We start from the raw sequence: 12,969 nt of genomic DNA on the forward strand, positions 1-12,969 counted from the left end.
CTCCCAGTAGCCTCCCAGTGCTCCCAGTAGTCCCCCAGTGCCCCCAGGAGCATCCCAGTGCCCCCAGTAACCTGCTCAATGCCCCCAGTAGTCTCCCAGTGCTCCCAGTTAGCACCCCCAGTGCTCCCAGTAGCCCCCCAGTGCTCCCAGTTAGCTCCCCCAGTGCTCCCACATCCCCCGAGGCTCCCAGTAACCCCCGCCCAAGGCTCCCAGTGACCCCCCCCAGTGCTCCCAGTATCCCCCAGCGTCCTCCCAGCGCCCCTCTCCCCGCGCGGCCCCTTTAAGACCCCCCCCACCCTCCCTAAATCTCTCAATGGGGGGCGGTGGGAAACGGCCGCGGGGCTCCCCGCCCCCCTCATTAGCATAAGGGGCGGGGCGCGGGCGGCTTTAGAACGCTCGATTAGCATAGGGGGGCGTGGCTAATGCAGAGGGGGCGTGGCTCCGAGGCTATATAAGGCGGCGCGGCCGCGGCGCTGCGGAGTCGCGGGTTCGAATCCCGGCGCGGGCGGAGCGGAGCGGACCGGGACCCCCCCCTCCCCCCCCGCCCCCGAGACCCCCCCCCCCCAAAAAAAAATGGCTCGGGACAAGGAGAAGCGGAGCTGCGGGCAGGTGCTGGCCGAGTGGCGGGCCTTCGTGTGGGACCCGCGGAGCCGCCAGTTCCTGGGCAGAACCGGCACCAGCTGGGGTAGGTCCGGCGTGGGGGGGCCCGGGGACCCGCCCCCCCCCCCCCCCGTTTTGGGGGGTGCAGTGGGGGGAGCAGCCCTGGGGGGGCTGCGTGGGGATCCCCCCCTTGGGGTGCAGTGGGAAGTCGCAGAGGGACCCCCCCCCCCGTAGGGATGCACATGGGGGGGAACCTCTAAAAGTTGTGGACCCCCCCCCACCCCCGTGGATGCAAGTGGTTTAGGATATGGGCACCCCCCCCCCATTTGGGTCCCCCCCCTATTTGGGTGCAATGGGAGGGGGGTGTATGAGACCCCCCAGTATAGCTACAGGTGGGGGGGGTCGCATAGGGCCCCCCCCAAATGGGGGAGGGGGGCACGTAGGGGTCTCCTATAGGGCTGCATCAGGATGGGTTGCGTAGGGGTTCCCCTATAGATGCAAATGGGGGCACAGGGCCCCCCCCGGCTTGGGTCCAATGGGGGGGTTTGCACAGAGACCCCCCCCGTGCGGGTGTGTCGTGGTGTGTTGGGAGGGGGCCGTATGGGGCCCCCCCCCCTCCCGGAGCGCAACAGGAGGGAGTTTTATAGGGTCCCCCCCGGCACCCCCCCCATCTCTCTATGGGTTTAAGGGGGGGCTGCACAGAGCCCCCCCAGTATGGGTTTAAGTGGGGGGGGCTGCATAGAGCCCCCCCCATGAAAGGACATCTCTTGAAGGTCCCCCCCATGGGTGTAATTTGGGGGGGGGGGTTGCATAAAGACCCCCCTCAATTGGAGGACGCCCCATTTAAACGCTGCTTTTTTTGGGGGGGGTCCTCTGGGGGGGGGGTATTTGCATGGACCCCCCCCCCCACGGGTGCAAGGGGAGGGGGCTCCATAAAGACCCACCCTCATTTTGGGGGGGGTGCAATCGGGGACGGGGCTGCAGGCTCCCCCCATGAGGCTGCGTTGGAGGGGGGGCACTTTGTGGGATTTGGGGGGGTCAATTTGGGGGGGGGGGGGTGCAGGATTGTTCCCCCCCCCCCCCCCCGTCGCGCTGTGGCTGCAAAAGTAGGTCATGGACGGGGATGGGGGATGGGAGCGACAGGGACCCCCCCGGGGGGGGGGGCAGCCAGATGGACATTGTCCCCCCCCCCCCATTTACAGACAGACGGGGACCCCCTGGGCTGGGACCCCCCCATTTGTAGGGACAGATGGCTCGGGGGGGGGGTCTGGGGGCTTTTGAGGGGGGGCAGAAGGGGGATTGGGGCCTTGGGGGGGATTTTGGGGGTGTCCGGAAGGGACTTGGGGGGGTCTCCAGAAGTGGGTTTGATTTTTGGGGTGAATTTAGCAGGATTTGGGGACTGCGGTGGGTTTGGGGAGGATTTGGGGCTGTTTGGGGGTATTTGGGGCTCCAAGAGCGCTAAGGGGGGGGATTGGGGCTTTGGGGGGGTATTTGGGGTGGGATTTGATGTCATTGGGGCGATTTCGTGGTTTTTAGGGGGCTCCGGGGGCAGTTTTGGGGTGCTTGGGGCGTTTGGGGCAGTTTTGGGGTAGGTTTGGTGTCATGGAGCAGGGTTTTTGGGGGGTGTTTAGGGCTCTGGGGTCATTTGGGGGGGCATTTGGGGGGTGTCTGCTGCCATGGGGGCAGTGGGGGGGGCTGGGGGTGGTTTGGGGCACGCTTGGGGGCATTTGGGGCTCTGGGGGCAGTTGGGGTGTGGGGAACAGTTGGAGGGGGGGCTATTGGGGGTCTGGGGGCACATTTGGGGGCACATTTCGAGTCATTTGGGGGCCTTGGGGCAGTTTGGGGCGGCATTTGGGGGTCTCGGGGCAGTTTTTGGGGCACATTTGGGGTCATTTGGGGGCCTTGGGGCAGTTTGGGGGGGCGTTTAGGGGTCTTGGGGCAGTTTTTGGAGTGTGTTTGGGGGTATCGGGTCCGTTTGGGGACCTTGGGGCAGTTTAGGGGGCACATTTGGGGTATTTGGGGGCCTTGGGGCAGTCTGGGGGGGCATTTGGGGGGTCTTGGGGCAGTTTTGGGGGGGCGTTTAGGGGTCTCAGGGCAATTTGGGGATTTTGGGGCAGTTTTGGGTGCACATTTGGGGGTCTTGGGGCAGTTTTTGGGGGGGGTGTTTGGGGAGGGTCTTGGGACAGTTTGTGGGGGTTTGGGGCAATTTTTGGAGTGTTTGGGGGTGTCAGATCAGTTTGGGCGTCTTGGCGCAGTTTTTGGGGCACATTTGGGGTCATTTGGGGGTCTTGGGGCAGTTGGGGGGGGGTGGCTTTTTGGGTGCTGGGTGTGGGGGGGGCGTTTTGGGGGGTTTGGGGGGCACCTGGGGTCCTCAGGGCAGCTTTGGGGGCATTTTGGGGCAAAAGGAGCAGCTGGGGGCTGCTTTGGGGTGGCATTTCGGGGTCTTTTTTTTTTTGGGGGGGGGTCAGCGGGGGGGTGCTGACCCCGTGCCCCCCCCCCCCCAGGCCTGATCCTGCTCTTCTACCTGCTCTTCTACGGGTTCCTGGCCGGGCTCTTCGCCCTCACCATGTGGGTGCTGCTGCAGAGCGTCGACCCCCACGTGCCCAAGTACCAGGACCGCCTCGCCACCCCCGGTGCGCACGAGGGGCCCCTTGCACGAGGGTTTGCACGAGGGACCCTTTGCACGAGGGTTTGCACGAGGGGCTCCTTGCACAGGGACTTGGAGTGAGACCTCGTGGCCGGGGGAGCGGGGGAGGCTTTGCGAGTGTGCAATAGGCGGCCTCGTGAGCCTCTGGTGTGACCCTTTGCACGAGGATTTGCACAAGGGACCCTTTGCACGAGGGGCCTTTCGCACAAGGGCTTGGAGTGAGACCCCGTGGACGGTGGGGGCTGGGGGAGGGCATTGGGAGTGTGCAGTGGGCGGCCTTGAGAGCCCCTGGTGTGACCCTTTGCACGAGGGCTCACACGAGGGGCCCCTTGCACAAGGGCTTGGAATGAGACCTCGTGGCTGGGGATGGTGGGGGGGCATTGGGAGCGTGCAATGGGTGGCTTTGAAACCCCCAGCCCTCCCCCCGGTGTGACCCTTTGCACGCGGGTTTGCACAAGGGACCCTTTGCACAAGGGTTTGCACAAGGGACCTTGCACAAGACTGTGTGGAGGGGCATTAAGGGGGGGGGGGGGGCGTGGGCATACAATGGGATGATCTTCCCCCTTTAGGCCCTTTGCACGAGGGGCCCTTTGCACGAGGATTTGCACAAGGGGGCCCATGGGACCTTGGCGGTCTTGTGTAAAGGGGGTTGGGCGTGCAGTAGGGGGCCTTGACACCCCGAGGCAGCCCTTGCACAAGGATTTTGCATGAGCATTTACACAAGGACCCCTCGCACGGGGGCGTTGGAAGGGGGGTGGGTGTGCAACAGGTGGCATGGCGGACCCTGGCACATCCCTTGCACTAGGGTTTGCACGAGGGGTACCTTGATGTCGCACGGAGGGAGCAGGCGTGCAACGGGGTGTGTGTGTGTGGGGGGGGGGGGGCTCAGCCCCCGGCTCTCCCCCCTTGCACGAGGACCCCCCCCTTGCACGGCCGTGGTGCGAGGCCGGTCCCCGTGCGCAGGGATGATGATCCGCCCGCGCGCCGAGGGGCTCGACGTCACCTTCAACGTCACCCAGAGCCAGACCTGGCTCCACTACGTCCGCGCCCTGCACCAGTTCCTCGAGCGTGAGTGGACTGGGAGGGAACTGGGGGGCACTGGGAGGGGACTGGGGGCACTGGGAGGGGACTGGGGGCACTGGAAGGGCACTGGGAGGGAACCAGGGGGCACTGGGAAGGGCTTAGGGGGCCCCACAATGTGCTGGGAGGGTCCTAGTCTGTACTGGAAGACACTGGGAGGTTTCCAGTCTGTACTGGGATGGCCCTAGGATGTACTGGGATCTCCTTGGAGGCACTGGGAGGGCCCTAGTTCATACTGGGAGGCACTGGGAGGGTCCCAGTCCATGCTAGAAGAGCCTCAGTCCGTACTGGAAGTGCCCTGGTCCATACTGGGAGGTCCCTCATCCATACTGGGAGGCACTGAGAAGTCTCCAGTTCATACTAAGAGATCTCCAATCCATACTGGGAGGCACTGAGAGCTCCCTAGCCCATACTGGCTGGGCCCCGATCCATACTGGGAGGCACTGGGAGGTCCCTGTTCCATACTGGGAGGTCCCTAGTCCATACTGGGTGGGCCCTGATCCATACCGGGAGCCACTGGGAGGTCCCTAGTCCATACTGGGAGGCACTGGGGGGTCCCTAGTCCATACTGGGAGGCACTGGGAGTTACCCTAGTCCCTACTGGGAGGCCCTGAGAGGTCCCTAGTCCCTACCGGGAGGCACTGGGGGGTCCCTAGTCCATACTGGGTGGGCCCCGATCCATACTGGGAGGCACAGGGGTGTCCCTAGTCCATACTGGGTGGGCCCCAACCCATCCTGGGAGGTCCCTAGTCCCTACCGGGAGGCACCGGGAGCTCCCTCGCCCGTACTGGGCGGCACTGGTGCGAGCGGGTGCTGGCCGCAGCGTACAACGACAGCGTGCAGGCCGCCCGCAACGCCGCCTGCACCCCGGGGCGCTACAACGAGCAGCCGGACGACGGCGTGCCCAACTACCCGAAGCGCGCCTGCCGCTTCAACCGCTCGCTGCTGGGGCCCTGCGCCGGGCTGGGCCCCGCCGACGACTACGGCTACGGCGCCGGGCGGCCCTGCGTGCTGCTCAAGGTCAACCGGGTGAGGCGCTGGGGGCACTGGGAGCACTGGGAGGGGCGGAAGGGAAAGGATGGGGGGGGTCGGGATGCGTCGAGTGGGGCTGGGAGGGGCTGGGAGCGCTGGGAAGGTGCAAAACGCAATGGTTGGGGAGGTTTGGAGTGCACTGGGAGGGACTGGGAGCACTGGGAGGGGAGGAAGGGAAAGATTGGGGAGGGTTGGGATGCGCCGAGAGGGGCTGGAAGCACTGGGAAGGTGCAAAATGCAATGGTTGGGGAGGTTTGGAGTGCACCGGGAGGGACTGGGAGCACTGGGAAGGTGCAAAAGGCAATGGTTGGGGAGGTTTGGAATGTAATGCATGGGACTGGGTGGGACTGGGAGCACTGGGAAGGTGCAAAATGCAATGGTTGGGGAGGTTTGCAATGCATTGCATGGGACTGGGAGGGACTGGGAGCACTGGAAAGGCGCAGAACACAATTTTTGTGGAGGTTTGGGATGCATCAAGTGGGGCTGGGAGGGGCTGGGAGTGCTGCTAAGGTGCACGGTGCAACGGTTGTGGAGGTTTGGAGTGCATTGAGTGCAACTGGGAGCACTGGGAAGGTGCAAAATGCAATGGTTGGGGAGCTTTGCAATGCACTGGGAGAGACTGGGAGCACTGGGAAGGTATGCAGTGCAGTGTCCTATGGTGTGCAATGCAGTGCATGGGGTTGGGAGGGACTGGGAGCACTGGGAAGGTGCAAAATGCAATGGTTGGGGAGGCTTGCAATGCACTGGGAGGGACTGGGAGCACTGGGAAGGTGCACGGTGCAATGCTTGGGGAGGTTTGCACTGCACTGGGAGGGACTGGGAACACTGGGAAGGTATGCGGTGCAGTGCCCTGTGGCGTGCAATGGAATGCATGGGGCTGGGAGGGACTGGGAGCACTGGGGCGGTGCACAGCGCAGCGCCTTGTGGCTTGTAATGCACCGGGATGCACTGGGAGCACTGGGATGTGTCTGTTGCAATCCATTGCCACGCACTGGGATGCCTTGCATTGCACTGGGAGGCACTGGGATAGACTGGGGGCACTGGGATTCCCCGGCATTAGGGGCTGCGTGGCGCTGGGCGGCACTGGGTTGTACTGGGCGGCACTGGGCCCCGTTAACCCTTCGCCTCCCGCAGGTCATCAACTTCTTCCCGGGGAGGAATAAGAGCATCAACGTGGTGTGCGCCGCCAAGGTGACCCCGGTGTCCCCCCTATCCTGTGTCACCCCCCCCCATGTCCCCATTGTCACCCCCCCCCCCGTGTCCCCAATGTCACCTCAGTCTCTCATCTCTCCCCAGCGGCCGCGGGCAAAGGGTGACCTGGTAAGGGGGTGTCCCCGAGCAATGGCGTGGGGGCCCCAGATAGGCTAGATTCACCCCAAAATCCTGCTGGGTGTCCCCAAATCTGCTAGTTTCAACCTAAATCCTGCTGGGTACTCCTGAAATAGGCTAGATTCACCCCAAAATCCTTCTAGGTGTCCCAAAATCTGCTAGTTTAAACCTAAATCCTGCTGGGTACCCCCCAAAATAGGCTAGATTGACCCCCAAATCCTGCTGGGTGCCCCCAAGTCTGCTAGATTAACCCCAAATCTTGCTGCTGACCCCAGGTAGTCTGGATTGACCCCCAAATCCTGCTGCGTGTCCCAGCGTAGGCTAGTTTAATCCCAAAATCCTTCTGGCTGTCATGAAAACTGCTCGTTTCACCTCAAAATCGTGTTTCACCCAAAATCTTCTGGTTTCACACCATAATCCTGCTGAGTGTCCCCAAACAGGCTAGATTCACCCCAAAGCCCTGCTGACTTTCCGTGAAGCTTGTTGAATTTACCCCAAACCCTGCTGGATGCTTCCAAATGTGCCGGATTCACCCCAAAGCCTGCTGAGTGTCCCAAAATAGGCTAGATTCACCCCAGATCCTGCTGGGTGCCCCCAAATGTGCTGGATTCACCCCAAAGCCTGCTGAGCACCCCTGAACCGCTGCGTCCCCTTGTTGTCCCCCAAATCCCCGCTGGCTGTCCCCAAATCCAGTGTTCCCAGATGTCCCCATGCAATGTCCACCCATGCCATGTCCTTGGTGTCCCCAAGCTGTGTCCCTAGTGTCCCCCAACGTGTCCTCACTGTCCCCGTGCCACGTCCCTGCTGTGTCCCCAAGGTCCCTGTGCCATTCCTGTGCTGTGTCTGTGCTGTCCCCAGTGTCCCTGTGCTGTGTTCCCACTGTCCCATTGTGTCCCCAATGTCCTCGCTGTCCCCATTGTCACTGTGCTGTGCCCACAAAGTCTCTGCTGTCCCCAATGTCCCCATGCCATGTCCCTGCTGTCCCTATGCTACATCCACTGTGTCCCCAGTGTCCCTGTGCCATGTCCCCCTGTCCCCGTGCAGCTGATTTTCTCTTTCTTTTCGGCCGCGGGGCGCAGGGACAGACGGCCAGCAGTGTAAGGGGACTGGGGGGGCACTGGGAAAAACTGTGAGGGCACTGGGACAAACTGGGTGGTGGTGGTGGGGTGTCACTGGGACAAACTGAGGAGCACGGGGGCAGATGGGGTATAGGGGAAGGGAACAAGGGGGGCAAAACGGGGGGGGGGGGCAAAATGAGGGGGATTTGGGGCCATTGGGATATTTGGGAGGACTGGGGGGGGTATTTGGGGGAACCAAGGGGATGTTGGGGATGGGGGGGGGCGGATCAATGGGGAGGGGTCCCCAGAGTTGTACTGGGGGGGATGTGATGGGGAGGGAGGGGGGGCATACTGGGGGTTGTCTATGGGGGTTTCTATGGGGGGGGGGAGTCCATGGTGGGGAAGGGCTGGTAGGGAGGAGGGACCCTTGTAGGGGGGAGACTGCCTTGCGGGGTGTTTGGGAAGGGGGAAAACTTGGGGAGGGGAACACCGGGGGGTCCCTCCCCATGTGGGGCAGGTGGGGACGTGCCTGTCCCCCCCCAGCAGGAGGAGGACGCCGCCCTCCTGGGGCCCCTCCAGCTCTTCCCCCCTAATGGCACCATTGACCTCATGTACTTCCCCTACTATGGCAAGAGAGTGCACGTGAGTGGGGGCACGGGGGGGTCTGGGGCTTGGGGGGGTCCTGGATATATGGCAGGGAGTGCGCCTGATCCCCTGGGGGTGGCCCCAAATGCTGGTGTCCCCTGATCTCCTTGGGATGCTGATGTCCCCTTGTTGGGTGATGCCCCCTTGTTGGGGTTGGTGATGCTCTGGACTCTTGGCTCACCCCTGGGGTCGTTTTTGGGGGACAGGGGGGTGTGTATTGGGGGGGGGGGGGGAATCACTCCCATGTCCCCCACTCCTGGGGTGACACCGTCCCCACGCTGCAGGTGAACTACACGCAGCCGGTGGTGGCGGTGCAGTTCACCAATGCCACGGCCAACATGGAGCACCACGTCGAGTGCCGCCTCAACGCTGCTGGCCTCCGCGCCGATGACGAGCGCGACAAATTCGCCGGCCGCGTCGCCTTCCGCCTGCGCATCAACCGGGATTGAGCCCCCCCCCAATCTCCCTGCGCCGCCCCCCACCCCTCCAGCCAGGTCTAACCTCCCCCCCTTCTGCCCCTCCAGATGCTCCTAATATAAGAATAATAAATGTACATAGATATTTTTTATATTCTATATAAATTAAACGGTGTGGTAGGGCCCCGGCTTCTCTCCTCACCCCCAAATGCCCGGGTTTTGCCCCCAGATTTGCCTGTCTTTTGCTTAGGAGCGCCGATGCGGGGCTTGCTTTGGCGGCGGCTGGGTGGTTTTTAGTTTTTTTGGGGCTTCGTAGGTAGGTTGGGTGATGTAGGGTGAGGCCAAGATGGCTGCCAGGCTGCCTGCCAAGATGGTCGGCATTGGTCGTGTGGACGAGGAGCAAGATGGCACCAGGGTGGCTGCTGTTGAGCTTTGGGTGGGATCAGGATAGCTCCAGGCTACCGAGATGGCCAACGGTCGTGCAGACAAGATGGCTGTTGTTGTGTCAGTTGAGGCCAAGGTGGCCACCAGGCTGCCAAGATGACCACCAGGCTGCCAAGGTGGCCACTGTTGGTTGCTTAAATAAAGGGCAAGATGGCAAACTATGCTAGAGGGCCATCGGTTGCGCTGAAGATGGCTGCCATGATACCAAGGTGATCACTGGTGGTTGTATGAGTAGAGGGAAAGATGGCTGCTGTGCTGGACAGCAGTGTTGCAGGGATGGAAGATGGCTGCCGTTGGCTGTGTAGGCTGAGGCGGAAGCGTCCTGGGCTTCATGGACACTGCGTTTGAGCGTTAGATGCGATCAAGGTGGTGGCCAATGCGGCCAGGTGGCTACCGCCAGGTGTAAATAAGGGGCAAGATGGCCGCCATGCTAGCCAACATGGCCACCGTGGTTGAGTGTCATTCGATGAAGGGCATAGATGAAGGCCAAGATGGCCACCGTGGTAGAACAGTGCTGCCAAGCTGGCCACTGTTGCCCCATGGACGTCCACCGTAGATCCCCATTGCTTATGGCCACCAGGGCCTGGTGGCCATCTTGAATGGTGCCGTTGCTATGGCAACCTGGTGGCCATCTTGAACCCCATGGCCTGCAGGGGTTGGTGGCCATCTTGGCCACCATCTTGAGTCCCACCCAGCCCTCTTGGGTGCCCTGGGTCATGGTGGCCATTTTGCCTGGTGGCCATCTTGGCTACCATCTTGTAGCCCCTTCCTCCCCCCACTAACAACCCCTCTGCACTGAGCCCTCCCCCTCCCACCCCAGCAGGGAGCGCCCCTTCGTTTTGGGGGGAATTGAACGGTTTTTGGGTCCACAGGAGGTGAAAGTTTGGGGGGGCGTGGATGGGGAGGAAAACCCCCAAACCCCCTCCCTATTAAACCTGTGGTTTTTGGTGGAAATACCTGCTTTTTTTGGTGGTTTTCTTTGGTCCCTGGTGCCTGGGGCTTCTCAGGGGGTGGTAATTAGGCCACAGTGGGGGTGGGGCCGCTAATGAGCCTGACGAGCTCGTTAGGGAGACGTTGCCAGGGCCGGGTGCCCAGGCACTTGGGTCCCCCCCCCCGTGTCCCCAGCCTCGGTGGCCTCATTCATGATGAGGCGGGGGGGGGAGGGGGGGGGGCGGGGCCATGGTGCTGATGTCATTGGGGGGCAGGAAAGGGGGGAGACACCGAAATCACCTGATTTGCCCCCAAAATACCTCTGCTCCCCCACGGCCCCCCCAGTTGACAGAGTACAATAAAGACCCCCATAATTAACACCCTGGGCCCCCCTCTCTAATTAACCCCCTAATTAAGAGCCCCCCATTAATGCCTTAATTAAAGAGATTGAATTAAAAATGAAATTGAATTAATTGGAATTTAATTTCAATTAATTAATTCTCGATATTCTGCAGTTAACAGCCCCCCCCCAAGTTAACGACCCACCACCGATGGACACTCCCCCACAATTGACAGCCATCAGAGATGACCCCCAGTTAATGGCTCCTAATTAACACCCATTAACTCCTCCCTATTAAGACCCTCCAATTGCCCCAATTAAATGCCTCCAAAATGACCCCCAAATCAAAACACCCCCAATTAACAACCAATTAACAGGCTCCCAATGATACCTGAAATAAGAGCTCCCCCATTACTAGCTTCTAATCGATACCCCCAATTAACACTCACCATTAGCACCCCTAATTAACAGCCTCATTAACGGTCCTTCACTAAGTACCCCAAATAACAGCCCCCCCGATTAGCAGTCACAAATCAAGGCCATTAATTAGCCCCCCTAATTAACTCCTCACATTCATAGGCCCCAATAACACTCATTTAAATCCCCCAAAACTGCCCCCCACATTGACCTCCCCCAAGGCACCTCCAATTCACAGCCTCTAATTAACCGCCCAATTAAGTCCCCCCCACTAATTACCCCCAAATTAAGATCCTTTATTAACACGCCCCCCAAAGTTACCCCCCTTATAGCCTTCTGAATTAGCAGCCCCCCCAATTATCAGTTCCCCATATTGACAATTAACCCCCCCAATGATCACCCCCCCCATTGATACCCTCAAATTAAGTTGACGCCCCAATTAACCCAAATTATCTACCCCCCCCCGAACCCTCAATTAACAACCCACTCATTACCCCCCCCCAATTATCACCTCCCTCTCATACCCCCCCCAATTTAACAACTCTCACATTAATTCCGATGAAGCCCCCCTAAATTACCCCCCATGGCCCCCCCCAAATGACGCCCCCCCCAATTAACACCCCAAATTGCCAGCCCCTCCCCCCCCATGACCCACATCGCGCCGGGGAGGGGGGGGGGCCGCAAATCCCCCCTGATCCCCCCTAATCCCGGCGGCAGCCAGATGGTGACCCCCCCGCGACCCCCCCCCTGCCGGTCCCGGGGGGGGGGGGGGGGTTGGGTGCGGGGGGGGCTGTGGGTGCCCCCCCCACGTCCCAAGGTCACCTCAAGGGGATGGAGGAATTTTCCAGGCTGAGCCTTGGCAGGAGCTGGGCTTTGGGGGGGGGGGGGGGGCGGGGGTGACATCCCATCCCCCCCCCCATATGGGGACCTCCTCGTGCTCCCCAGAATGGGGCCCTTAATCCCCCCCCCCACCATGGGATCCCTAATTTGCCCCCCCCAACTACCCAAACTGGGGCCATCCCCAAATTGCTCCCCCCTCATGCTACTTACTGGGAGCCCCCCCCCCACCCCACCAACTGGTACCAGACCCCAGTACCGCCCCCCCCCCCCCCCGTGGGAGCCAGAAAAAGACCCCCCCCGCCCTCCCCCCCCCCAAAAGTAACACATGCTGGGGGACCCCACCGCAATACCCCATATTGCAGAAACTGGGCCCCCCCCCCCCGGAGCCCCATAATGGGGAACCCAAACTAGGACCCCCCCCAATACCCTATACTAGGGAACCCCAAAATGTGACCTCCCCCCCCCCCCCCCCAGTGGGAAACCCTAAAATGGGCACACCCCCTCCCCAGTACCCCATACTGGGGAACCCCAAACTGGGACCACCCCCCCCCCAGTACCCCATACTGGAGACCCCCCCCCCGTTAGGAACCCCAAACTGGGATCCCCCGGGTACCCCATACTGGGACAACTGGAACCCCGAACTGTCCCCCCCCAACCCCCCCCCCCAGACACCCCGGGGGGGGGCGGTACAAAAAGTTTTATTCTATAAAAATCCATTGCAAAGGGGCGGGGCTAACTCGAGGGAGGCGGGGCCAAGGCGGGGCGGGGGCGTGGCTTAGCACCGGGGGCGTGGCTTAGCACAGGGGGGCATGGCAAGTGGATGGGGCAGGGGGGTGGAGCAGAGCAGGGGCGGGGCTTGGGGCGGCAGGGGGCGGGGCTAGGTGGGGCCGAGGGGGCGTGGCCAGCACGGGGGGCGTGGTCAGTCGGAGTCCTGCGGCTCCCCCTTGAGCAGCAGCTTCTTCCCGGAGCGGGGCAGCTGCCCCTCCCCCCGCGGGCGGTGCCCCTTCGACCTGGGGGGGGGGGGGGCAGGGGGGGGTCAGGGACCCCAACCCAAACCCCTGCCCCTCCCCGCCCCCCAAAAGCGACCCCCAGATCCCCAAAATGAGCCACGGGGCCAGGACCCTCCCCAAGCAGGGAATCCCAGGACCGCCCCCCCCCCCCCGGGACCTCAACCCAAGGTGTTTGCTGACC

General features: G+C 62.0%; 1 protein-coding gene across 2 annotated transcripts; it reads left to right on the forward strand.

Moving 5' to 3' along the window:
- Positions 1 to 563: 563 nt before the first annotated feature.
- ATP1B2 (ATPase Na+/K+ transporting subunit beta 2) lies at positions 564 to 10,202 on the forward strand. 2 transcript variants are annotated; one of them, XM_040543702.1, is made up of 7 exons: positions 564 to 685; positions 3,105 to 3,233; positions 4,211 to 4,315; positions 5,151 to 5,356; positions 6,494 to 6,550; positions 8,290 to 8,388; positions 8,676 to 10,202. In XM_040543702.1, the coding sequence occupies exons 1-7, from the start codon at positions 574 to 576 to the stop codon at positions 8,838 to 8,840; spliced, it is 873 nt and encodes a 290-aa protein (XP_040399636.1). In that variant the 5' UTR covers positions 564 to 573; the 3' UTR covers positions 8,841 to 10,202. The 2 variants fall into 2 exon arrangements, with proteins under 2 accessions (XP_040399636.1, XP_040399637.1); XM_040543703.1 differs by having other exon boundaries at positions 8,293 to 8,388.
- The last annotated feature ends 2,767 nt before the right edge of the window (positions 10,203 to 12,969 follow it).

This window comes from Cygnus olor, unplaced genomic scaffold (genome assembly GCF_009769625.2).
Source record: "Cygnus olor isolate bCygOlo1 unplaced genomic scaffold, bCygOlo1.pri.v2 scaffold_173_ctg1, whole genome shotgun sequence".
NCBI classification, from domain to species: domain Eukaryota; kingdom Metazoa; phylum Chordata; class Aves; order Anseriformes; family Anatidae; genus Cygnus; species Cygnus olor.

What these genes read in the sequence shown, in the direction of transcription:
- ATP1B2 (XM_040543702.1), top strand. Translation starts at nt 574, where the DNA reads ATGGCTCGGGACAAGGAGAAGCGGAGCTGCGGGCAGGTGCTGGCCGAG. An exon ending in CCTGCACCAGTTCCTCGAGC is followed by an intron (nt 4,316 to 5,150) that starts GTGAGTGGACTG and finishes TGCTGGCCGCAG; the next exon opens with CGTACAACGACAGCGTGCAG. An exon ending in ACTATGGCAAGAGAGTGCAC is followed by an intron (nt 8,389 to 8,675) that starts GTGAGTGGGGGC and finishes CCCACGCTGCAG; the next exon opens with GTGAACTACACGCAGCCGGT.